The sequence below is a fragment of the Miniopterus schreibersii genome (genome assembly GCF_964146895.1).
Source record: "Miniopterus schreibersii genome assembly, chromosome: 10".
In the NCBI taxonomy this organism is placed as follows: Eukaryota; Metazoa; Chordata; class Mammalia; order Chiroptera; family Miniopteridae; genus Miniopterus; species Miniopterus schreibersii.
In genome coordinates this window covers 64,912,136-64,939,075 of record NC_138110.1, presented here as the reverse complement: position 1 = coordinate 64,939,075, position 26,940 = coordinate 64,912,136, and the positions used below count along the sequence as shown (strand labels likewise).

The window sequence follows — 26,940 nt, the reverse complement described above, 5'->3', positions numbered from 1 at the left end:
AGCCATCAGGAGGAACAGTGTGTAGAAAGCTCCCTTCCACTCTTAGATGCCCCCAAAAGGCCAAGTGGCCCCAAAGAGAGTGGTGAACAGAATCCACCATTTTCCACTTTGTCTGAGAGGAGGCTCTAGCGTGGCCCCAGATCCCACTTTCGCTCACTTAAGTCTCTCCGTGCCAGGCGGGGACCTTCCCCTGCCAAGGAGGTCTTTCCTGTCCTGGTATTGCGCAAGGTCTGCAGCTGCCTCCTTGACCAGCCTCTAGGCTGGGCAGTAGAGCTGAGGCTTTGGGAAAAGAGGAAACAACCCCTGAGGCTGGATCTCTTCTCTCGGGGTAGCAGAGCCCTGGGGAGCGAGCAGCAGCTGAGCTCTTGGCCATCCTTCCTGTTCTCGCCTGCGGTTCACCAGCCTGGCAGCCACTTCCCTGTGGAGCAGGTACCCATCCCTGGGCCTGGAGGGTGAGTGGAGGGTTGGGAGCGGGGCTGGGCGGAGGTTGACTGGGGGTCATCTGGGTGTGGGAGCTGGACGCCAAAGCAACCCAAGCCTAAGACACTAATCAAAGCTGCACTCATAACCTAAACCCCTTCACAGCTCCAGATCTCCCCCAACCCACATCCCAATCCCAACCCCAACCCCAATCCCAATCCTAACCACCATCCTGCCCAGCCTGGTCCCTGTTCCAACCTTACCTCACCCTCAGTTGCATCCTAACCCCAACCATTTTTTTTTTTTTTAATTTTTAAATTGAAATATACATATTTTGGAGCTGAGTAACATTTTATTTTACTATATTTTTAATCCTCACCTGAGGATATTTTTTCCATTGCTTTTCAGAGAGAGTGGAAGGGGGAGAGAGAGAGAGAAAGAGAGAGAAACATCAATGTGAGTGAGACTCATCGATTGGTTACCTCCCACTCTCGTACCAACCAGGGCTGGGAATTGAGCCTGCAGCTGAGGTTTGTGCCCTTGGCTGGAATCAAACCCAAAACTCTTCAGTCCGCAGACCACTCTAACCACTGAGCCAAACCAGCTAGGGCCCCAACCATTTATTAATAATCATCATCTCCCTCCAGCCACAATCTCGGCCTTTACCCTTACCCCAAGCCCTCACTCTCACCTCCATGTCAACCCTAATTCCAGCCTGATCATCACCTTCACCCCAGCCCAGCGGAGCCCAACCTTCGTCTTCCCCTCGCTCTAAGCCCAATCCTACTCTATGTCATTCATCACCGCATCATTCATCTGGGCACAGGACCTCCAGCACGGTTCAGGGAAGCTCTGGGAATGACTGCTCAGACTGAGGGCACTTATAGCCAGATTAAAATGTGAAATTTCTACTACCCATTTCAAGGCCAATAGACATCATTTATGGATTATATGGCTTTCAGAGTTAAACATTTGGTGCTTTCCACTATTATAAAGATACTGTACTCCTGGGATTGCCCAGTTGTTCCCTGATTTCCTATCAGTGGACAGAGCACTCCAGCTGGCTATGTCACCTCATTTCTCTCCTTCTCCAGCCTGATAGGGAAGTTGGGGAGAAGCCCTGGTGCTGGGAAACAGAAACTGAATACTGCACAGCTGCCTACAGTGAAACTGCTCTGACCTTTCCTCCCCAGGCTGGACACCCTCCCCAGCTGTTCTGGGACACTTGGTCTCACATAGACTTTACCTATTCACTTGCTCTAGCCCAGGCAGCAGGCATGAGTGTCCACCACATGCCAGGCCACCCCATCCCAACCCTGATGCAACCTCTCCCATGTCTAGGTAGGAGTGAGGATTTAAAACTCTGTCTTCAGAGCACCCAAGACTTGGGGATGTAAGGATGAACTTCAGGAACTTCCTGAGGTCTGGCGAACAATGTACTTCCAAATGGCCATTGCCTAAGGGCCAGGTTGTTTCAGAGCCCCAATATATCCGCTCCTTTCCCAGGATCCACAATCATCCCTCTACCATCAGGGGGCACTGGTGCACACCAGGACACTTAGCTTAACCCAAGCATTCAATACAAGACTTTCAGAGACAAGGGTCTTCCTTTCTGGGGTCCTTCTTGCCCTTCCTTTTCCCAGGAAAGTTCTCTGGGCTGAGGCTGGTTTGTAGGTTGAGCTATTAAGACGGACCCTGGTGGAACTGACCCCTTAGGTATTTTGGAGCTGGGCTAATTGTAGGTGACATCTACGTGATGTAATTTTGAGTAGTTCTAAAAAAAAGTCCTCTCACATGTTCCAAAAATCCCTGTGCCATTCTGGGATCATTCTGGGATCAGTATGTCTAAAATCCCACCGTTCTTCCACCATTAGGTTCAGCATTGCTCTTTCCAGGGCCCCAAATGGGAATAGTAGGGGGAGCTGGGATATCAGCAAGACACATGCATGTTGCTGTGCTGATGTCCTAGCTGTAGAGGATCTGACCCTGATATCCAGTGAGGCCGTGGGCTCCAGGGCCGTACCTGCCCCAACCATGTACAGTGGGCTGCCTTTCAGCCCAGCATCCAGGTCACAGGGCCCAGTCTGGGCCAGCATGAGCCTTTCTTATGGCCAAAGACCAGGTGTGGAGGGTGTGGATACAGCCTCCTGGGGCAGGAGCAGGCCTAGGATTGCCCAAAGAACTGGAAACGAGCCACTGGGTCTCAGAAAATGACCAGACCCGTCTGCTGGAGCAGCCAAAGCCAGGGGCCTGGATCTCCTGAGGAACAGTGCTCTTCTGGGCCTTCCCTTGCCTTTGCTTTGATGTGCTCCCTATGAAGACATCCGTCTCCTTTCACACTTGGCTAAGTTTTGTTTTGTCATCCTGACAGGCAATTCTGACTTCATCCAGGCCCTGGGTGTCTGCTCAGCCCTCACCAGGTATGCCCCCTAGTAGCCACCAGAATCAGCTGGGCTGATGTGCTGGGGCCTGGGAGTTGTCATGAGTTTCCTGTCCCTACTTCCAGTCTCCCCAGGCCCTTCCTCTCACTCTGCAGAGTCAGCATTTAGGACCAGGGAGGACTGCAAAGCTGGCAACATGGGTTTTGTATCTGTGTGTGGTAAAATATGCATAATATAGAATTTACTATTTTAACCATTTTTAAGTGTACAATTCAGTGGTGTTAAGTACATTTACAATATTGTGTAACCATCACCACTACCTATTTCCAGAACCTTACCATCATCCAAAACACAGACTCTGTATCCATTACACATTAGCTCCCCTTTTCCCCCTCCCTCTAGCCCCTGAAATCCTCTATTCTACTTTTGGTCTCTATGAACTTGCCTATTTTAGGTATCTCTTTAAGTGGAATCTTACAATATTTGCCCTTTTGGTCTGGCTGACTTCAGTTGGCATAATACAGTAGAACCTCGATATAAGGGACTAATTTGGGCGAAGGGGTGTCTGTTAAATTGAAAGTCCATTATATAATAGTAGGTTTTCCAAATGCATATGTTAAAAAATCGACAAACTAGCTAGTTTACCTATTTTTACTTATGTAGACACGTTTGTGTAATTAAAATTAAGTAGTCATAAAAAGTTTAACTTCACAGAAAAGTTTTCTATATGTGTTACTGTAATTTTAAATTTATACTAATAGGACGAGTAAGTGCATGCACTCACCAGTCACCAGTAAACAGATGCATAGGCTGGGGCGGGGCTCAGCGCACGTGGGAACCTCGGCCAAGGCGTTAAAACTGCTGCAGAAAGTCAGGCCACGGGTGAGGTGTGACCACGTGCTAATCATTCGCTTAACATTGTTTATGAGCCGTGACTCTTTGATTTAAATATGTAGACAGTAGTTGTAGATATGTAATATTTATTTTTGTCGGAGAAATTACTACAGTGTTTTTTCCAACATATGGCCTATTAGCTAAAATTTGTTAAAAACAACAGTGACTCAATAACAAAAAAATAACCTGTTAATTTTAATTATAAGCAAATCTTGGTTAAAAGCATTTTAAAATTAACAGGGTGTTAATTTTCATATATGACCTACGGACCAGAAATTTTGTCTGTTGAATCCAAAGTCTGTTAAATCGAGGTCTACAAAATCGAGGGTTTACTGTATTTTTAAGTTTTGCCCATCTTGTAACAGGTATCAGAATTCCATTCCTTCTTATGGCTGAATAATATTCTGTTGTATGGCTACACCTTTTTAAAAATTTTTATTCATTCATCTGTTGATGGACACGTGGGTTGTTTTCACTTTTTGGCTATTGTGAATAGCACTGCTATGAACCTGGGTGTACAAGTGCCCCGGTCCCTGTTTTCAATTCACCCAGGAGTGGAGTTGCTGAGTAATTTATGTCTGACTTTTTGAGGAAACACCCAGCAGTTTTCCACAGGGGCTGTATCATTTTACATTCCCACCAACAATGCACTAAGCTTCTAATTTCTCTATATCCCCTCCAACATTTGTTACTTTCTGGTTTTGTTTATTTGTTAATAGCCATTCTTACGGTTGTGAAGCCATTCTCATTGTGTGTGTTTTTTAAATCCTCACCCGAGGATATGTTTTTTGTTTGTTTGTTTGTTTTTAGAGAGAGCAGAAGGGAAAGAAAGAAAAAGAGAGAGAGAGAGAGAAACTTCAAACCCCCAACCTAGGTATGTGCCCTGACTGGGAATCAAACCTGCAACCTTTTGATTTTATGGGGCAACGCTCCAACCAACTGAGCCACCAGGCCAGGGTCATTGTGGTTTTGATCTGCATCTCCCTTAGACTAATATTGTTGAGCATCTTTTCATGGGTTTATTGCCCAGTTTACATCATCTTTGAAGAAATGTCTATCCAAGTTCTTAGCCCATTTTTTGAATTTGGGTTGTTTGGAGTTTGTTGTTGAGTTGTAGTTCTTTATATATTCCAGATATTAATCCCTTGTGTATGATACTAACCCCATGATTTGCAAATATTTTCTCACATTCTGTGGGTTTTTTACTCTCTTGGTAGTATTCTTTGATTCACAAAAGTTATTTTGATCAAGGTCAATTTATCTATTTTTTCTTCTGTTGCTTGTACTTTTGGTGTCATACTTAAGAAATCATTGCCTGATCTTAGGTCATAAATATTTTCATCCATGTTTTCTTCTAATAGTTTTATAGTTTTAGTTATATGTGTTTCTGCCCTCTCTCCTCTTCAGATTCATATCTGTGGTACCCCTTAGAACCTCCATCCTCACCAGGGACATTCCATGGCATAGGGTCTGTCTGCCTTCTTATGCATGGTACACAGCAGGCAATTAACTCATGTTTGTGGGATATGTGCTGTACAGGAAACTTTTACCCCCTGTTGCACCTAGACTTGCCCTGTTACCAACTCTAAACCCCCAATGCAAAGCCTGGGGAACTCTGCAGTGCTGCAAGGCATATGTCCCCACTTCCAGGCTCTCACAAGATGCCAAGGACAAGACAAGTACAGAGATGCCTCTGGGTGGCTACAGGAACCCCAAAGGGGAAATTTCAGCTAGAAGCTGCCTTCAAGTTACACCTTGAAGAATGAATAAAGTTTCAACAAGCAAAGCTCATTTGTGGTGGGAACACAGCTAGTCAGCTGGAGAGCCCATGGGCAGATGGGACTGACCCCAGTGTGGGTGTGTTGGGAGCAGGGAATGAAGGCAGAGCTGGGAGTAAGAAATTAGGACCTTTTAGGGGATGTATTGGGCCTATATCTCATGGGCAATGGGGAGTCATAGAAGGTTTTTGAGCAAGGGAGTGACCCTTAAAGACAACACTTTGTTAAGTGCTCAATCAAGCCCCATATGACTTAATAGCTTGTAAGGCTAGAGGTAGGGAGATAAGTCTCAAGTAAGAAACCATTAGTTTTGTTGAATGCCTTGGAGTAAGTCACTGGGCCTCTCTGGGTTCCAGTTCCTGTTGGTTTGGGTGGCAGGAAGGGGCAGGGAGGGACTGGGAAGTGGAGGGAAAGGGAGAAACAGCTGTTCATCTGCTCTGGGGTAGCATCCTTGAGGGGCTGGGAAAGCAGAACTTGGGGTGGGGTTTAGGAACACACAGAAGGCTTTTTAGTGCATTCCACCAAGTGAGGGCATTCCTGGGTAAAGTCCAAGCCTTGAATGTGGGCTCCTGGCTCCCAGTTGGCAGCTGCCCCAGAGGTCCTTGGCAGCCCTGCCCTCTCATTGGACTGGCCAGCATAGCATGTAGGGACACAGGGTTGAACCCTTAGCAGGCTCTGAGGCTGAGGTGCCCTGAGGTTCCTTAGGAGGCCCCTGTGTGCCCAACCAATACAGTGCACACCACTTTCTTATGCACCAGAACCAGCGCGAGAACCTGCCATGGGCTACATGCTTCAGCTTCTCCACCTGGCCTCATCCATCTCAACAGGTAAGTGTTAGTTTTTTTTTAAATTTATCTTTATTGTTGAACGTATTACAGATGTCCCCTTTTTTTCCCAATGGACCCGTTCTACCCCGCACTCAACAGGTAAGTTTCACTGGCCTTGTTCATCTCACAGGGCCTGGCTTCTGTGAGCTTGCTGGCCTGGCAGACTAGACTGTGCCTAGTCACAGGTTTAGCTGCTGAGGTTGAAGGGCAGGTACAGGAAGACAATGACAGAGAGTAATGATCCTCCCCTGAGGCGCCCAGAGGGGCTGTATTGCTGGGGGCAGGGCAGGGTTTGGGGCCCATCTGGGGTACCTTTTATAGGGCAGATCCAGGGCTCTGGGGTGACCTCAGGCCTGCATTACTCTCCTGTCTGTCTGCCCCTCCCACAGTCCTGGCCACATGGGGTGTCTCCAGTCCGCCGGCCGTGCAGGGCGTGAAGGGATCCTGCCTCATCATTCCCTGCATCTTCAGTTTCCCTGACAACGTGGAGGTGCCCCACGGCATCACAGCCATCTGGTACTATGACTACTCAGGAAATCGGCAGGTAGTTTACCACTCAGAGAACCCCCAGCAGGTGGAAGCACGCTTCCGTGGCCGTGCCCAGCTGCTGGGGCACTCAGAGCACAGGGTGTGCAACCTGGTGCTGAAGGACCTGAGCCCCCAGGACTCAGGTACTTATAACTTCCGCTTCGAGATCAGTGATGTCAACCGCTGGGTAGATGTCAGAGGCACAGCGGTCACTGTGACAGGTGAGGAACGGGGTGGCCTGGCTGCTGCCTGGAAGGGACTCCCAAGTTGCTTCTGGCCCCACTGACTCACAGCCCCAACCCTTATCCTAAACCCAGCCCCAGCCCCAGCCCCAGCGCCAGCCCCAGCCTAGTCCCAGCCTTGTCCCAGCCCCAGCCTAGTCCCAGCCTTGTCCCAGCCTTGTGTCTTCCATGCATTCATCCCAAGTGGGGGTGGGAGTAGAAAGCAATCCCTCCTTCCCCTTGAAGCCCCCTGCCCAGGGCTCGCCCCTCAGCTGGGGTTTGCGGGACAGGAGGTCTCAAGTGTGGTGAAGGGGCGTCCTGAGCCTCCTGTCTTTGTTCTCAGAGAAGCCCAGTGTGCCCACCATCGCCTCTCCGTCAGAGCTCCGCGAGGGCACGGAGGCTGACTTCAACTGCTCCACTCCCTACGCGTGCCTGCAGGAGCCCATCAGCCTGCAGTGGCAAGGCCACGACCCTGCTCGCTCAGTCACCTCCCAACTCCAGAAGCTCGAGCCCACAGGCATCATCCACCAGGAGACCCTCCACATGGCCCTGTCCTGGCAGGACCACGGCCGGACCCTGAGCTGCCAGCTCTCCGTGACCGAATATAAGACAAAGGGCGAGATTATCCTCCAAGTGCAGTGTGAGTGCGCTGGGGGCTACACCCTCGTTACTGAGCACACAGCTGTGGCTCCCCAGAGGGAACCAGTTCCTTCTCCAGCCCACAGAAACAGCCCTCGCCCCTGAGGCAAGGCTGGGTGCACTCTGACCTCCTGGGTGGGGCAGATGTAGAGAGATAGCCAAGCACAAAGTAATGACTCTCCCACGTTTAATGGCTCCCTTTTACCTCTTGTCCCTGAAGCCAGGCTGGGCACAGAAGGGGAGACAAAGAGCCAGAGACTTGGGGGTCATGCAGCAAGGACCCTGAGATTTAGCCCAGCTCTGGAGGATGCTGGGGGGGGGGGGGGGAGGTTAACCCTTTTTTGCCTAAGGCTGTTCACATTCACGGTGATCAGGGTATCACCCGGACATGGCAAAGAGGTTGTGGGAAAAAGCCGTTTCCACATGATTGAGCATCTTCCTGATGCAATAAAACGGGGCAGCCTCTTCTAGAACAACCGCTGTCCACAGGTATCAGGTGGCTAACACCACCATCCACTAAATGAGCATACTTAGGGCAAGTTACTTGCATCTCAGAGCCTCTGTTTTCTCAGGTAGGGGTGGTAACAATCACCACTAGTTCCTATCTCATAGAATTGTTATGAAAATTAGAGGAGTGCTTGGCACACTCTAACCAGTCAAAAGTATTAGCTTCTACTATTTTCATACCTACATAGATTAAGTACTTGAAAATGTGAGTTTTTATTAGCACATTTACATAGCGAGGCTTTGGAACAAGATTTAAAGAAATGCAGTTTCTTTGTATTGTTGGCACCCTCTTTCCAAATGGCTCCTCCATTCTCAGAGCTAATTTGTCTCTGCCTTTGACCTCCATCAGGCGCTTAGTCTCTTACCAACAACTACCACAGGCCACCAAAGCAAGCAGTGTGGTACTCATGACCCCACATAGAATAGAGGTCAGTGGGCGGTGTCATGAGGCAGAGCGCCCTGGAAGGCAGGGTGGGTTGGACGCTAGGCCAAGTGTTGCATTGTCAGGTTCTCAGTGGAGAGGGAAGAGATCAAGGACACAAGGTGGGGCAGTGCAGCCCCGGAAAAGGGGACTAATGGGACTGACGATTTAGCTGGGTGGGCTTCCTTAGGGCAGAGTGTTGAGAGAGGAGAGAAGTGTGCCACCCCCTGCCCACCCAAGGCACCTTACGTGACACCCCCCATTGTGCCCTGCAGATGCTCCCAAAGGTGTGGAGATCCTCCTCAGCCCCTCGGAGGGGAACATTCATCCAGGCGATCTGGTCACACTCACCTGCCAGGTGAACAGCAGCTACCCCGAGGTCATTTCTGTGCAGTGGCTCAAGGATGGGACACCCCTCAAATCCCAGAGCCGTGTGCTGCAGTTGTCCCAGGCAGCCTGGGATGATGCCGGAGTCTACACCTGCCAAGCTGTGAATAATGTGGGCTCCTTGACCTCGCCTCCTTTCAGCCTCCACATCTTCAGTGAGTCCTGGGTGAACCTGGGTCTTGACCAGAGGGCAGGGAAGGGTTCCAGGCCACAGGGACTGAGGGGAGCCAGGTCAAGGTGCCTCCTAGGACATGGGTGTGGAGTCCCAGCCTGGCCTCAGGCAGATGGCAAACCTCCCTGGCAGGCTGGGGTGTCAGTAGGACCTCGGTGAACAGGGAAGAGGTGCAGCAGGCTCAGCTGCAGAAGGGGTGGGATGTAGACTATGCAGAGATTAGGCTGAGTGGCTGCAACCTTGGGACTCTGAGAAGTTGGGCCTGCAAGTCGGCTGGATATCCCCAGTGTGCCCTATGCTGCCCCCACAGTGGCTGAGGTTCAGGTGAGCCCAGCAGGCCCTGTCCAGGAAAACCAGACAGTGACACTGACCTGCAACGTGCCTAAAGAAGCACCCAGTGATCTGCACTACAGCTGGTACAAGAACCATGCCCTGTTGGAGGATGCCCACAGCCCTACCCTCCAGCTGCACTCGGCTACCAGGGCCGACACTGGCTTCTACTTCTGCGAGGTGCAGTACGCCCAGGGCAGGGAGCGCTCTGGGCCTGTCAGCGTGGTGGTCATCTGTAAGTGACCATTTGTGGGGTGGACACTGCTGGAGCCGGGACAAAGGGTGAAGACACTGCAGGAGGGTTAGGGTCCTGGGCCCAGGCGGCCTTAAGCTCTGCACACTTGGGCAAGGCTTTGACCTCCCTGGGCCTCAGTTTCGTCTGATTTTTAAAAACTTTATTTTGAAATAAGTTCAAACTTCCAAAAAGAGTACAAAGAATTATCATATACCTTTAACTTAAATTCCCCACTTGTTAACATTTAGCTACATATGCTTTCTCTCTTTTAAAATATATATTATGTGTGTGTGTATATGTGTGTATACACACATGCACACATATACATGTGTATATACACGGGCACATATATGTGTGCATGCATGTACACATTTTCTATCTGTAAACACATATACATACACGCTCTGTATACACACATATGAACACATTGACCTTTGAAGAGTGCAGGCCAGCTGTTGTGTGGATGTCCCTCAGTTTGTGTCTGTCTGAATGGAGTAGACGGAGCCTGGAACTCAGGCAGGAACCCCACAGCCGTGATGCTGTGTCTGTCTCTACATCACATAAGGAGGCACGTGGTGTCAGTGTGTCCCATTGCTGGTAGTGTTCACTTTGATCACTTGGGGGAGATGCTGTCCACTGCCAGATCTCTTTGCCAGTTTCCCCATCTTTAAAGTAGGGTACCTGATTCCCACTCTCAGGGTTGCCACAAAGACTGACTGAAGTGATTTGCCCAGCCCAGGGACAAAAGTGTGTTCAGCAAGCACTCAGGAGCTTATGGGACAAAGGGGGTACAGGGGTTATAGACTATAAAGGGGGATCCAGGGAATACCCTTGTCTGAGGGTGACAGGCCCTTCTCCACACAGACCCGCCCCTCGCCCCTGTCCTAACTGCCTTCCTGGAGACACAGGCAGGGCTGGTGGGCATCCTCCACTGCTCAGTGGTCAGTGAGCCCATGGCCACCCTGGTGCTGTCACATGGGGGACTTGTCCTGGCCTCCACCTCTGGCAAGGATGACCACAGCCCACGCTTCAGTGTCTCCTCTGCCCCCAACTTTCTGCGCCTGGAGATCCGAGACCTGGGCCTGGCTGACAGCGGGGAATACACGTGCACAGCCACCAACTCCCATGGGAATGCGTCTTCCACCCTGGACTTCCAAGCCAATGGTAAGATGGCCACGGGGGCTGGTGGGGGAACTTGAGGAGGAGGCCTGCTTTGGCCTCTTTCTCCTAGGAGTCCAAAGGCCTCAGCTGAGAGGTTAAACTAGCTGGCTAGTAAAAACCACATCAAGGACCCGGGCTATACAGACACATCCCAATGTGGGAGGTTCGTGGAAGTCAAGGTAAAAAGGGAGACGTGGCAGGTTGTATTATTGCTTTTGTATACATTCTGACTCTGAACTTGGAGGGTCCTTCGTGTGCATTCCTTTGTTTCTTATTATCAAATGTCTGGGGCAGGGTCTGTGCCAGGTAGGAATCAGTCGCAGGAGGCACAGTAGAGTAGGGTCTTCCAACTTTCAGTGCATGTGCTACCCTTCCCTCATTCTGAGGCCATGGCAGACGTAGCTAATCAATCAAGCCAGGTTTTTGACATAAGCCTGGGTTCCAGCTCAGAATCCTTCTTAGCCATGCTGCCGCCAGTTACTATCAATGGATCAGAATGGGCCTTCAAGGCCAAACCCTCTTGATTGTCGAAAGATTCATAGAGCTGATGGCATAAAGCCCAGACCTACCTACAACTGTGTGGGGGAAGGAGGATGCCGGAGGGCTTCCTGCAGTGGGGGGCATGGAGCCACAGATGTGCAGGGGAGCTGAGCCTCCCTGTCTCCTTCTGCTAGCAGCCCGCCTCCTCATCAGCCCAGCAGCAGAGGTGGTGGAAGGGCAGGTGGTGACGCTGAGCTGCAGGAGCGGCCTGAGCCCAACGCCTGACATCCGCTTCTCCTGGTACCTGAATGGAGCCCTGCTTCTCGAGGGGCCCAGCAGCAGCCTCCTGCTCCCTGCAGCCTCCAGCACCGATGCTGGCTCATACCACTGCCGGGCCCAGGACGGTCACAGCGCCAGCGGGCCCTCCTCACCTGCCGTCCTCACCGTGCTCTGTGAGTAACCTCCCCACTGGCCCCTGCCTGTCTTGGGGAGGATTGATCAGTCCACTGGGGTCCATTAGCTACCCCTACCTCCTCTAGGCCCTCCGGCCCCTATCCTGCCCAGGGTCTAGATCAGGAGGGCAGCCACAGGCCTGAGTACCATGGACCTCTCCACCCAGGGCCGAAATTTGGGGAAAAAGGCAGGATTTTTCTGTCTCCTCAGGCCCATCCTCCAATCCCAGATGTTTTAGGGCCCTCTGCTCCTAGCCTCAGCCCCACCATGGGCACCAGGCCCAAGCTCCCTCCTCCTGAGCTGTGCCCTGGGACATCATACTCATATATATGTGCACATGCCCCATAGTTTGTGCCCTCACAGGCTCCCAGAGACATGAGGGCAGAACCTCTCAGCACAGGACCTGCGTCTTATCAGCAGTGGATGTTCCTTATTAGCCCGAGGGGCTGACTGATGTTCAGGGCACACTTAGCTTCCAGAAAGCCTCCCCTGACATGAGAGGAGCAATGTCCTGGGACTGTCAGGAAGAGAAGCCACCTCTTAGGGGTTTTCTAGTGTCAGGGTGAGATCATGTGGAGGCCCCGGCTGATGGCTGTCCTTGACCATTCATCTCCAGAAGCCCCTATAATGAGGGCATTTTAGGCATTACCTATTATCCTAAATAGAGCTGGCTTGAAGATCAAAGATAGAGGGAGGGAGGGTCTTGGGGAAAGGGATGGGGTGAAGAGAGAGAGCAGAGAGCAAGACTCAGGGATTGCTGTGAGGGTCCCCTGCTCAGGAGCACATGGGAGTTAGGCGAGTGACTGCTAGCCCACACGGTGCCTTTGTTCAAACTAGAAAGTGGCACTTCTTCCTCTGGGCAGACTAAGCACAGCACTAGGCCATAGCTTGGCACAAGGCAGAGGGCCTGAATTCCTCCCACGCTGGCCTGGTTGTCCTTGTGCTGTGCACAGCTGTTTGTGGCAGCTCTGAGCACGACTGTCCAGTGTCTTCTGGGATCCCGGCCACCCTTGGGTGGACCTGTGAGTCCCTGGCAGAGGCTGTGGTCTTCTATGACTGCCCATGCTCTTCCTCCCTGTAGATGCCCCACGCCAGCCTACTCTCACTGCCCGGCTGGACCCTGATGCGGCAGGAGTTGGGGCCGGCCGTCGAGGCGTCCTGGAGTGCCGTGTAGACAGCGACCCCCCAGCCCAGCTGCGGCTGCTCCACAGGGACCGTGTAGTAGCCTCTTCCCTGCCATCAGGGGGCAGCTGCAGCACCTGCGGGGGCTGTTTCCAGCGCACAAAGGTCAATAGAGCCCCTAACCTGCTGCGTGTGGAGATTCATGACCCGGTGCTGGAGGATGAGGGTTTGTACCTGTGCGAGGCCAGCAACACCCTGGGCAATGCCTCCTCCTCAGTGATCTTCGATGCCCAGGGTGAGTTGGGGCAGAGAATGGTGGCACAGGGTCAGGAGCTGGTACTCGGGACCCTGTTCCTCTGCAACCTCTGGCTCCAACGAGGGTCTATCCCGTGAAACCACCTAGTTCAGCAGAAGTTTGCCTTCCTCCCCCATCAAGCGGGCACTCCAGAGGGTCTCCTTCCTGCCCTTCCAGGCTGGGAGGCTGGGAGGCTGGGAGGCTGGGAGGCTGGGAGGCTGGGAGGCTGGGAGGCTGGGAGGCTGGGAGGCTGGGAGGCTGGGCCACTTGCCCTGGGGTTGGGGGAGGCAGTCATAGTGAAGCTTATCTTAAGTGGGCCTGTGCTGCCTGCTCTGCAGCCACTGTCCTGGTCATCACTCCGTCACACACGCTGCCAGAGGGCACAGGAGCCAACCTGACTTGCAATGTTAGCCGGGAAGCCGGGGGTGGCCCTGCCAACTTCTCTTGGTTCCGGAATGGGGCACTGTGGACCCAGGGCCCCCTGGAGACGGTGACGCTGCTGCCTGTGGCCAGAACGGATGCCGCCCTGTATGCCTGCCGCATCCTCTCCGAGGCTGACGCCCAGCTCTCCGCCCCTGTGGTCCTGAGTGTGCTCTGTGGGTGATGGGCGCGGGCAGTGTTGGGCAGTTGGGAGGTTGAGGAGGCAGTCTGGAAGGAACCAGGCTGGAGCTGGGTTTGGGGAGATAGGAATGGGCATGGTAACGGGCAGGCCTGGACTGTGTATGTGGAGGGGGGAGGGGACACAATGTAGCAGCTGGAATGTGATGAGCTGGGCTGGGGGTGGCCTGAGCTTCTCCCTGTCCCTGCAGATCCCCCAGATCCTCCAAAGCTGTCAGCCCTTCTGGACGTGGGCCAGGGCCACATGGCTGTGTTTGTTTGCACTGTGGACAGTAGCCCGATGGCCCAACTGTCCCTGTTCCATGAGGAACGCCTCTTGGCCACCAGTCTGGGGCCCCAGCTCCCATCCCATGGCCGCTTCCAGGCCAAGGCCGTAACCAACTCCCTGCAACTAGAGGTCCGAGACCTGGGCCTTGGGGACTCCGGCAGCTACCGCTGTGAGGCTACAAATGTCCTTGGATCAGCCAATACCTCCCTCTTCTTCCAGGTCCGAGGTGAGTGTCAGTCCTCTGAAGATGGGGTAGAACCAGATGCCCTGGGGACCACTCTGGCAGGGCAGACATGTGAGGTCTTTTTCAGCCATTGTTTCTGGACAGTTTCCAGCCAGCCTGCAGGAAGCTTCCCTTTGTCTTCAGCTAGATATTTTCACCTGTGATAACCATGGAAGTCACTAGGAGGCAGTGGCAATGGCACAAGGCGGCTTGCTTGGTTGGAGCAATTTCTGACAGATAACTTCTTTTGTAATAATATACTTTTGTTAGGTAATAAGTATCTCATACAAAAATCTAATACATGTGTAATATATGTATACCAATGTGTGTGTGTACACACACATATACACATATAGATATATACATAAGAATATATTCACATATTCTTCTATAAAAATCCTCCCTGTGCAAATAAGCCAGGAAAAAGGAAAGTTAATACCCATAATGTTGCAAAGGTAAAAAAAAAAACACACACACAATTTTTCTCCCACAACGACAAACATCAATTTTTGAACATTTTCCTTAGGCCTTGGCTCTATACATCTTTTCTTATTTATTATACTCATTTCACAGGCAGAGAAATTCAGAGCTTTAGGAGCTTGCTCATGATCACATGACTAGCAGGTGCCCTGCTAGCTTGGGACTAATTTGGTTCTGTTCCCAGGAACAGCCTGTGTTCTCAGTCACCACTCCAGCTGTCCCTCCATCTCACTCCCCCCACCTTGGTCTTATCCTGCCTTAGACCCAGGGGACACTAGGGACTGCCCTTTGCTCAGTTCCTGGGCTCTCATGACCTCGAGCAGAGCTGGGCTGGAGAGAAAAGATCACACAGCTTCTAACTTTCCCTTCTAAGCCCTCAGTCACCCATGCTGAGTTCAGCTCATGATCAGGAAATGGCCCTGGGCATGGCCTAAATTCCTCCCATTTTAGTGCTTTATAGGGTCAAACCAGCATTTGTCAAGAGCTAACACACCTGTGCAGGCTCTGTGCCTGGCACTGGGCTGCAGATCATATAAATGTATTGGGCCCTGGAGAGGCACACCCTCTGGTAGGCGAGATGTGATTGACAGAGTAAAGCCATACCTCAAGGTGATGGTTGGTAAACCCCAGGACAGACTCATGCCAGGTAGTTGGGAGCAGGGGAGACCGAGGCATGGGGTTGAAGTCGGCAGTGGTCTGGTGGGGGAGCTGTGACTCAGGGACACAGGGTTGGGGTCATGCAGTCTTGGTGTGGGCGAATACCCCATCCCAGACTGTGGGAGGATATGGTGGAGGGTCCTCACTTGCTCTTTTTAATTTTTTTAATATTTTTTATTGATTTCTTTTTTGAGAGAGAGAGGAAGGGAGAGGGATAGAGAAATAGAAACATCAATGAGAAACACCATCAATTGGCTGCTTTTTGCATGCTCCCTACTGGGGACTGAGCCCATAACCCGGGCATGGCCCTCACAGGGAATTGAACTGTGACCTGGTTCCTGGAGCAATGCTCAAGCACTGTGAACACTGGCCGGGTGGTCCTCACTTGCTCTTGATTTCTTCTGTCAGGAGCCTGGGTCCAGGTGTCACCATCACCTGAGCTCCAGGAGGGCCAGGCCGTGGTCCTGAGCTGCAAGGTGCCCATGGATGCCCTGGAAGGGACCTCATACCACTGGTATCGGAATGGCCAGGCCCTCCAGGAGTCTACCTCAGCTACGCTCCACTTTGCAGCCATAACTTTGAGCCAAGCCGGGGCCTACCACTGCCAAGCCCAGGCCCCGGGCTCAGCCACCGCAAGTCTAGCCACGCCTGTCAGCCTCCATGTGTCCTGTAAGTGCTTCCGTCCTGCATATGTTTTTTGGGGTGTCAAGGAACAGAGGGCATGGCTGGGGGAGGGGATGCTGAGCCCTTGGTCTTGGGTTCTGCTTCCATAAGAGAGCCTTAGATGACAGACCACCTGGCCAGACCTTGACCACTCCCTACGTTGTATAGATGCCCCACGCCAGGCCACACTCACCACCCTGATGGACACTGGCCCTGGGCGGCTCGGCCTTCTTCTGTGCCGTGTGAACAGTGACCCTTTGGCCCAGCTACGACTGCTCCATGGGGACCGCCTGGTGGCCTCCACCCTACAAGGTGTCGGGGAACTGGCAGGCAGCTCTCCAAGGCTAAAGGTGGCTGTGGCCCCCAACACGCTGCGCCTGGAGGTCCACAATGCAGTGCTGGAAGATGAGGGCATCTACACCTGCGAGGCCACCAACACCCTAGGCCAGACCTCTGCCTCAGCCAATTTCGATGCCCAGGGTCAGTGTGGGGGTGTGAGTATGTGCTTGGGTGGCTCCTTAAGTGGAGAGAAGCTTGGAGAGGGTTTTAGAAGCCTGGGGCACAGCCAAGAGGGCTGAATATAAGGATAGTCTCCATTTTCACCCTTAAGGGCAGCAGTCTCCAATGTTGGGTTTCATGAAAGAGCGTTTTTAAAAAACAGAATTTTACATGGATGCCCAGTGGATAAAACTAATCAGAAAGGGGATGCTCAAGGAGAAACCACAGCAGGGCCAAGGAGGCCTGTATTCTCCTGTGTGCCCCACTCCAGGGTCAGGGCTCTGCAGAACTTTCCTTAGGATCACCTGAGAGATGATGAGTTGCTTACCAAGCTCCACCTCTGAATCTTATTTACAGGGGGGCCACCTGTGCCTCCCAGAGGCCAAGGGGCTTCCCTCCTTCATGCAGACAGGTGGCTTGTCTTACACAGCCTCACAAGCCTCACTGGTGTCCCATGCCCTCCTTCTCTCCCCAGCTGTGAGTGTGCAGGTGTGGCCAAAGGCCACAGTGCAGGAGGGGCAGACGGTGAACCTGACCTGCCTTGTGTGGACCACCCACCTGGCCCAGCTCACCTACACATGGTACCGGGATGGGCAGCAGCACCCAGGTGCCCACTCTATACACCTGCCCAATGTCACAGGCATAGATTCTGCCTCCTACCACTGTGCTGTGGTGATCCCTGGCCAGGCACCTCGCCTCTCCAGACCTGTCATCCTGGATGTCCTCTGTGAGTGGTTGGTGGCAGGGTGGAGCTAGAAGGAATGACAGCAGCCTACAGAGATCAGGGCATGGGCAGAGCCCCACAGGTGTCCAACCTGGGAACTCAGTACCAGAACTCAGCCAGCCAATGGAGCACTTCACAAGGAGCATTAGAGTTGGGGGGCTGTGGAGATAGAGGAGCAGTGCCCCAGATTGGGCAGGTGGAAGCCCTTGGGGTGGGGAGCCAGGGCCCTCCTGGTTTGAATGGCACCTGCACACTGACCTCCTCATGACTGCGGCCTCTAAACTCTGTCTACGCCTTTCATGCTCCTGCAGACGCACCCCGCAGCCTGCGCCTGACCTACCTACTGGAGAGTCATGGTGGGCGGCTGGCCCTGCTACTGTGCACTGTGGACAGCCACCCACCAGCCCAGCTGTCCCTCAGCCATGCTGGTCGCCTCCTGGCCTCATCTAATGAAGCCTCTGTGCCCAACACCCTGCGCCTGGAGCTGTTGGAGCCCCAACCTAAAGACGAGGGTCTCTATAGCTGCTTGGCCCACAGTCCTCTGGGCCAGGCCAACACATCCCTGGAATTGCGGCTAGAGGGTAAGGCAAGGCTCGGGTCAAGGCCACCAAGGGTGGGATAAGCTGTGGTGTCTGGCTGGGCCCAGCTGACCCTGGCCTCCTTTGGACAGGTGTGCAGGTAACAATGGCTCCGTCAGCCGCCGTGCCCGAGGGGGCCTCCATCACAGTGACCTGTGAGGACCCTGTTGCCAGTCCACCCACCCTCTATACCTGGTATCACAACAGCCGTTGGCTGCAGGAAGGGCCAGCCGCCTCCCTTTCATTCCCCGTGGCTACTCGGGCTCATGCGGGTGCCTACTCCTGCCAAGTCCAGGATGCCCAGGGCACACGCAGTTCCCGACCTGCAGCCCTGCAAATCCTCTGTGAGCAGGGGTCCTTGGATTGGGGTACCCAGGGTGGTGGAGGGCACTTTTGGGCCCCAGCAAGGGTGGGCACAGGATTGCAGTGGACTGGGAATGGGCACTTGGGGAAAGGACATAGATGATGAGGAGAGAGGCCCTAGGTCCCTGCGAACCCTGCCTGAAATCTTCCTACAGGACCTCTGAGAAGGTGGCACTTCTAGGAAGTGACCATTTGTCCAGAGGCTTCAGCCTCACCAATGCCAGGAGGGTGGACAATAGACACAGTATAAGATTTCCAAGCAAGGACCCCAACTGTGCCCTGCCCCACCCCCAGATGCTCCTCGGGACGCTACCCTGTCCTCCTTCCGGGACTCGAGGGCCAGCCCCATGACTGTGGTGCAGTGCACTGTGGACAGCGAGCCACCTGCCGAGCTGTCCCTGTCCCATGATGGCAAGGTAGTGGCCACCAGCCATGGGGTCCATGGCTTGACATCGGGGACAGACCGTGTCCAGGTGGCCCGCAATGCCCTGCGGCTACACGTGCAAGATGTGCCCTCAGGTGATGAGAACACCTACGTCTGCACAGCCCACAATTTGCTGGGCTCAGTCAGCACCACAGGGCAGCTCCAGGCGGAAGGTGAGTGGGCAATGGGGGAGGAGACAGGGCTCAGGTGCTGGGGGATCAGAGTCCGTGTGGAGGGGGTCAGCTGGCCTGAAGGGGTAGATATAGCCCTGCCTGATCTGATGGAAGAGGAATAGCTCCCACTGGAGGGGGCTGCCTAGCCTGAGGGGGAGAAATAACCTTGTCCTTGGAGAACAGAGGTGTAGCAATGCCCAAGAGGAGCTTGGGTGCAGGAAGCCTAACCCTACCCTCACAGAGCTGTCTGGGGGTGGAGCACAGACCTGCCCCAGGGAAACCTGGGGTGGGAAGAGGGACAGAGCCCTACCCTCAGCCAGCCCAGTCTGAGGGAAGAGGTGCAGCTCACCCTTGAGGAGCCCATTCTGAGGGTAGGGCACAGCCTCATCCATCAGAGCATCTGGTTTGATGAGAAAGGGAGCCACAGCCCTCTCCTGGAGGTCCCCAGTGTGAGAATGAGAGACAGCCCTGTTCTCAGAGATCTCAGTGTGATGGGAAGACAGTCCCACCTTTGGAGCCCAGGTCCCAAGTCAGATCAGAGCTTCCCATAATGCACAGAGGCCTCTCAGATGCCCCTCAGATCCCACCAAGAGGCTCTGGCTCCCACAGGCCTGCAGATTCTCAACCATCTCCTGGTTCTTGGCCTGCAGGTGTGCGTGTGGTGGCGGAGCCAGGCCTCGATGTGCCTGAGGGCACAGCGCTGAACCTGAGTTGTCACCTTCCTGGTGGCCCCAGGCCCATAGTCAACTCCACTTTCGCTTGGTTCTGGAATGGCCGGCGACTATATGCAGAGCCTGTGCCCACCCTTTCCTTCTCCTACGTGGCCCGTGCCCAAGCTGGAGTGTACCACTGCCGGGCTGAGCTCCCCACTGGGACCACCACCTCTGCTCCAGTCATGCTCCGTGTGCTCTGTGAGTGTGACGCAAACCCCCCGCCTCAGTTTCCCCACATCTCACGTGCCCATCTCAGGTCTTCCTCTTCTGCCTGCAAAGAGCAAGGACTTCACAGGTATGGAGTCCTGGGTTGAAGGACTCCCATTGACTTGTTGTGTAATCTTGTGCATCAGTGCCTTGGTTTCCTCATCTGTGAGCGTCAGTCCCCTCACCTTGTGAGTCGTATAGGTGACACACAGTAGGCCTGGCACACAGTAGGCCCTCATCAGCCTTGGTCCTCTACTCCATTTTCCACCCGGGTCTCATGCTGTTTCAGTCAGCTATTGCTGTGTAATAAGCCACCCTAAAACTTAGTACTTAAAACGACAGCCATTTTATTTGCTCACAATTCTGTGGGCCAGAAATTTGGGCTGGGCTCAGCTGGACAGTTCTGCTGGTCTCACCTAATGTGACTGCAGTTGTCTAGTGGCTGAACTGTTGCTACATGGTCTAGGATGGCTTCACCCTCATGGCTAGTGGTTGGGGCTGGCTGTTGGCTGAGCAACATGTGTCCAAGGGGGGGCCCTGGCTTCCCACATGCTTGTGTTCCAAGGAGAGCAGAAGCTGTGAGGACTTTTAGATCTAGCCTTGAAGTCACACAATATCACTTCTACCTTCTAGGGTCAAAGAAAGTCACAGATTCAAGGAGTGAGGAAATAGGCTCTTAATGGGAGGAGCAGCAAAGTCACCTTGTGTAGATACAGGGAGGGGAGGAATTTGTGGTTGTTTTCTACAATTACCACACTCCCTGTCTTCCCACAGACCCTCCCAAGACACCCACCATGACGGTCTTTGTGGAGCCTGAGGGTGGCATCCAGGGCATTCTGGACTGCCGAGTGGACAGCGAACCCCTAGCCATCCTGACCCTCCACCTTGGCAGTCGGGTGGTCGCCTCCAGCCAGCCCCGAGGCGCTCCGGCAGAGCCACACATCCACATCTCGGCCACCCCCAATGCCTTGAGGGTGGACATTGAGGAGCTGAGGCCCAGTGACCAGGGGGAATACGTGTGCTTTGCCTCCAATGCCCTGGGCTCTGCCTCTGCCTCCATCTACTTTGGAACCAGAGGTGAGGGAGGGCTCCATCTCCCAGGCCATTCTGGACAAGGCCCAGCTCTTAGGTCCAAAGGCTTCCTTCTGAGGTCTTCCTTGAATCACTTCTGCTTGTCTGGCTAGACTGGTTGCTTGAAGCTCCTTTACATGGGGGTAGTTCCTGAGATAAAGTAAAAGTTAGAAAAGGTTTCATCTTGAGAAGTCACTTGTGAGGGAGCATTGGCTGGCTGGCGCCATCGCTGCCCCCTGAGATATCCCCTGTGTTCCAGCCCTGCACCGCCTGCATCTGTTCCAGCAGCTGCTCTGGCTCCTGGGACTGCTGGCTGCCCTCCTCCTGCTGCTGCTGGGCCTGGGGGCCTGCTACACCTGGAGGTAAGCCCAGAGCTGGAGGGGGAGGGGGCCACCTCATCCCTCTCTGTTTCCTCCTGGCAGTCCCCCATGTCCCTCCTACCAAATCAATGGGCTCCATACTTCCTAGCCTGTCTTCCTCCCTGCCCACACTCCAAATCTGGGAATCCTTTCTAGAATGATCTCTAAACCCACCTTGCTGTAGTTTTCTTCTTTCTTCATCTCTACCCTGTCTGTGCTGAAGAAATGGCTGGAAAGGAAGAAAGATAAGGTACCCCACTCCCTACAGCACTCCCCACTGCTCAGCAGTGAGTAGTCTGGAGACAAGCGTGTAGGGCAGATGAAGGGAACGGGGGCAGGCAGGGAGAGGAGAGACTATCTGAGTCCACTCTTGCCCTTGCAGAAGGAGGTTTTTTCATAAGCTGAGTGTGGCTGAGAATTCAGTGGAGATGGCTTCTCAGAAGGACACCATGCAGGTATCTATCCACCACGTGGGCGCACACAGACATAATGCCTGGCTACTCCACAGTGCAGGGCTGGCCCGTAGAGACTGCTCTCATTTATAGGCTGGTGGCTACGGGGAGGTTGGGGAGAGAATATAGAGATCCAGGGCCCCTTGAAAAGACAGGGGGAGCCATATTCTGATTGGGGCAGAGAGAAGCCGTGTGTTTGCTGCATGGCTGGCTGGATGACTGGGGCAGACATTCTGAACTTATCAGCAACAACTCTACTTCCAAGACACATCTTGGAACATAGTACCCCATCTGTGTTTTGGCATCCCTCTGCCCATCACCTGGGCAAGAGTGAAAAACTGTTTCTCCTCCCCCTTGATGTGTCCCCTTCTGCAGATAACCCATTTGGTGGGCCAGGGCTCCTAGCCATGCGCATTCTCACCAATCCCCTTGAGACCCCTGCCCAAGGCTGCCCTCCAGAATTAGGGATCAGGTGATAACATCTCCCAGAGTCCTCCTGTGACCAGGGTTTTCTCTATGGGAAGCTCACCACCAATCCTGATGCAGCCACATTTGGGACTTCATCCTGCACTCCACTCCTGAGCTGACCTGTGGCATTGCCTGCCCTCAGGAGGAGGAGTCCACCGGCATCTGTGATGACTTGGGCTTCGTGAACAAGGCTGCACAGGACCCTGCCTGCCTCTGTGAAAACAACACTGTGAACCCTGACTTTCTATGACCTGGTTCCAAACCTCTTGCCCCGAAGAAAAATAGGTGGTGAGAGGAGGGGGTGAACCCTAATCTACCCAGGAGGATGCTAAAGAAGAATGAGTTGAGCGTGTGGTCCTCCTTCCCATTTCTCTGGGTCTCACTCTCCATCTGTCTCCCGGTGCACTGCCTCTTCACAGCTTTCTCCTCCACGCCCATGCTGGACTATTTGCATGGGTTAGAAGAGGAGCTTTCTGCAGCCTCATAGGCTGGCCACGGCTCTCTGTACTACCTAGAATATATGTTAGGCTGCTCTAACCAGAGACCAAATACAGTAACTTCGACATGAGAGGATTTTGTTTTTCTCTCCCACGCTAGTCTGGGTATGTGATGGTGGTTTAAGTTGCTGGTACTCTGGGTCCTTCTGTCTTATCTTGATTGTGAGGTTCACAATGACTACGCTGCTTTCACATTCCCTCCAACAAGAAGAGTGGAAGTTGAAAGTACACCCATTCTCATTGTGGACATAACTGGAAGTTGCAAGTGTCGCACGCACTCATTTCCCATTGGCTAGAGTTTAGTCACATGGCCACTCTAAGCTGCAAGGGGTTCTGGGAAGTGTAGTTTTTATTCTGTTTCCAAAGGACTCCCAACTATGGATTCATCCCTGAGAATTTTGAGATTGATGAGAATGCTGCCAGCAGGGCACATTCTGTCTCAGTGCCCATCTGCTGAAGGACATGCCCTGGCCATGGGCTTCCTGGAAGAGGTAGTACCTCTCAACATTAAGACTGAGGAAATCAAGAAGGTTTGGTGGTTCCTAGGGAGAAGGCATGCCAGGGTCACCTAAGCAGATGTCTCGAGCCAAATCTGGCCCCTGGAAGAAGAGGTACCCAATTCCTACCCAACCCCCCCAACCCCAAGGAGCATGGGGAGCAGACATGATGTCATCGGCATCCTTCTTTCTGCTCCAGGCACATTCCTCTCCATGATCCAGTGAGGTCACAGCCTCTTCCTGGAGGCTCATCCCCAGGGGCTAAGATGAATGAGGGTCACCAAGAAAAATAATGTGCTCCCAGGATATCAGTGCTTGAGGGGAGCCAGTTCTTGGGTAGGCTAGTGACTCTCCTGGAAGCCTGGTGTCAGATGATGGGAAGAGCAAAGAGCCCATTGCTCTGGGATTTGGGTTGAGAAATATGGGGGTAATGGGACATTAGCATGGAGCTAACAGGTTGGGAAGAAACTGAAGGCCTGGTGAGTTCCATGTAGCAGTGGCTGAGATCCTTCCTGGTCCAAGGTCCCATTCTTTTTAGCGCCTGATGGCCAGACCCTTCCCAGGAACCTGTCTTGCATTCCCTCCCAATAAACATCCGTCCTATGACATAACTGGAGTGAGTCTTTTTCTTGCAACCAAAACTGCTGGACTGGAACACAGAGGATTCAAACGTGAGTGGGGTTTATTCTGGGATGCTACCTGCCGAGGTATTCAGTGGGTGCCAATTACATGCATTCACCACAAACTACCCTATGTTCAAGTGCCCATTCCTGCTCCTTGAGGCTGGGGGCGACTCACTTGCACTGTCCACATGACCAGCACCGTGCTTGGCACGCAGTAGGTGAGTACTGAGTAAGTAAGCCCTGATTTTCTACATTGTTGTCAGGTGGGAGGGTGGAAAGTGTGGGCTAAATCCAGAGGTGGGACTGGGAGAGAGCAAGCCAAATGCAGCCAATGTTTTTGGACTACCTGGGGAAGAGAACCTGAAGGGAGGACCATGGGGGGGGCCACAAAAGGGGTGGCTACTGGGAGATCTGGAAACCTTTGACTTGAGAGGCTTTATCTGCTTCTGTATACCTCCAAGGGGGTGTAGGTCCATCTGGGATAGGAGAGTTCTCAGAGGGGTTCATTATGTCCATCCTCAGTGGTCTGAGGCTCCTCAAGACTTTTTTTTATTTTTTCACATAAAAGTTCTTAGTTTATTAATCCTCTCGTGAAAAATCTGCACAGTCGCCACAGATAAAGTCACTGAAGAATCTTCACTCCTTCTGTTGTCCCGTCTCCAGCTCACTTTTGTCAGCACTAACACTGGCCTTTGCAGTCTCCCTGACTGCCTTCATTCTGTTCCTGCGCTCTGCTCTTTGTTATCTTGAAGTCTTCTCATATAGGCCATGTCTTGCAAGTCTATGTTTGCATTCATTTTTCTTTGTATAATCCAAGGAATCATAAGCCATGCCAAAGCCAGTTGTCTCACCACCACCAAAGTGGGTTCTGAATCCAAACGCAAGATGACATCTGGTGTGGTCTTGTACCTTTTGGCGAGTTTTCCCCGAATTCTGCCTTAGATGCTATTGCCTTTGCAGGGTGAAGGACGTCAATGATTATGTGTTTCTGCTGAAGTAGTCTGTTGGTCGTGAACTTCCTGGTCTCGACAGTTACTGTCTTTCATGATGGTGGCCGATCTTCAAGCAGACAGGGAGGAAAAAAGCAAGACTTTTAAAATAAACTTTAAGTGTAACACACATACAGAAAAGTACACACATTATAACTGTACAGCTCAATGACTTTTAAAAAAGTCAGCACACCCATGTAACCAGAGCCCAGATTGAGAAACAAGCCATTCATTGTCAACACCCCAGAGTCTCCCTTGTGACCCCTCCAAATCACAACCCCCCAAAGGTAAGCACTCTCTGAACTTCTCACATCATCGATTTGATATGCCTGTTTTTGAACTTATACAAATGGAATCATACAGAATGTGTGACAAATTTGGGAAACTGTTTAACATTATCTATTAAAGCTAAAATACTCCTGCCCTGAAATTCTCCCCTGGATATAGACTCAAAAAAATTAAGGGTTTATGTCCACCATGAGATTATACTAGAATGTTTACAGTCATGTTCTTCATCATAGCCCAAAACTGGAAACAACAAATGCACATCAACAATAAAATGAATAAAGGAGTTGTACTATGTTCACACAATGGAATATTATACAGCAGTGAGAAGGAGCTACAACTACTCAAGCACAGGCAATGCTTTCAAACATAACGAGTGAAAGGAGTCAGACGCTAAACAGTGTAGACTGCATGATTCCGTTCTTGTAAAGTTCAAAGCTAATTCATGGTGATGAAAGTCAAAATAGTGGTTACTTATGGGGGAAGGCTATGATTGGGAAAAACCCCAAAAGGGCTTTTGCAGGGGCAGACAGTGTGCTGTTTCTTGGTCTGGGTGCAGGTTTTATGGGTGTGTTCACCTTGGGAAAAGTCATTGAGCTGGGCACTTAAGACACACACTTTCCTGAAAATATACCGAAGAATACTTTAATGAGATGGTTTTTAAAAATCTTCCACCTTTTGTGTTGGATGTCCAGGGAAGTCTACCCAAATCCCGGCTGAGTACAGATTTTTTTCACCTTCTGCACTTTGCCAAGGGACATCATGTTCCCCTTTGAATGCACCAGAGCCTTGACCATGCCTTGGGGCCCTCCATTCACACGTGTGACTTTTTCTGATGCGCCTAAGCGTTCGTGCGACATCTCCATGAGCTGGAATTGGCAGTGCCTCCCTGGGACACCTTGTTCTGGGTCACTCTTCAGGACGGTCCTGTTTACAGATGGTGGGTGTCGCTCATTATGTGAGCACTGCAAAGATTTAACTCTCACTGGTTTGCCTTCTTTCCAGGACACTTCCTGATGCCCCCAGACAGTGACACCAACAAGGCATTTGATAAATCATCTTTCCCACGGTGTTACGAGTTATGGCATCTCTAGGATCCATCTTCCCCATCTTTGGTCCAATGGCCCCAACCCCTCCTCTGCTACCCCCAAATGTAAATAAACAGTTGCTCTGAGATTTCAGCAGAAGTTCCTCTGATGTGCTTGGGCATAGGTCATCTGGGTTGGAGCATGCACTTGGCAAGTATGACTTCAAGCTCCACACAGCTCTTAGGCTACATGTCCTCCTCATTTTATCAGCACTGACAGTGTGCCAGGCCCTGTACTAGGCAGCGAACTAAAGAAAGTCCCCGACCCCATGGAGCTAGTTTGTAACAGCTGTATTTAAAAGAGCCCCAAACTGGAGGAACCCAAATGCCTAACTGGAGAATAGAACATACTTCCCTCTACCATGGAACGTACTCAGCACCACAAAATAACAAATTACTGATAAATGAAACAATGTAAATGAATCTCAAAAACATGAAGAAAGAAGGCAGTAGGACACAGAGTACATGCTTTATGGTTCCATCTCTATGGAGTTCTAGAATATGAAAAACTTATCTTTAGACAGAAAGATCGGTGGTTGCCTGGAGTTGGGAGTGGGAGAGACTGACTGGGAAGGGGCACAAGGGAACTTCCCGGGAGTGATGGAAATGTATGTGGATTGTGGTGGTGATTATGCAGGTATACAAATTTATCAAAACTCATCTAACTGTACATGTCATATAAGGTGCTTTTTATTGTATGTAAATTATACCTTAATAATTATGAGAATAGTGATAATGAGGCCACTCTAAATTCACTAGTATGAAGAATCTC

General features: G+C 52.1%; 1 protein-coding gene across 1 annotated transcript; it reads left to right on the top strand.

Annotated features, from left to right (window-relative positions):
- Positions 1-338: 338 nt before the first annotated feature.
- On the top strand, positions 339-24,267 carry SIGLEC1 (sialic acid binding Ig like lectin 1). The gene is made up of 22 exons (XM_081149701.1): positions 339-452; positions 6,232-6,300; positions 6,690-7,049; positions 7,393-7,689; positions 8,892-9,158; positions 9,486-9,740; positions 10,605-10,904; positions 11,576-11,833; positions 12,916-13,251; positions 13,590-13,847; positions 14,061-14,363; positions 15,906-16,166; positions 16,329-16,640; positions 17,134-17,385; positions 17,694-17,963; positions 18,053-18,304; positions 18,618-18,920; positions 19,571-19,831; positions 20,615-20,917; positions 21,171-21,273; positions 21,653-21,725; positions 22,333-24,267. Exons 2-22 carry the CDS (start codon positions 6,252-6,254, stop codon positions 22,438-22,440), a joined length of 5,181 nt encoding a protein of 1,726 aa, XP_081005827.1. The 5' UTR covers positions 339-452; positions 6,232-6,251; the 3' UTR covers positions 22,441-24,267.
- The last annotated feature ends 2,673 nt before the right edge of the window (positions 24,268-26,940 follow it).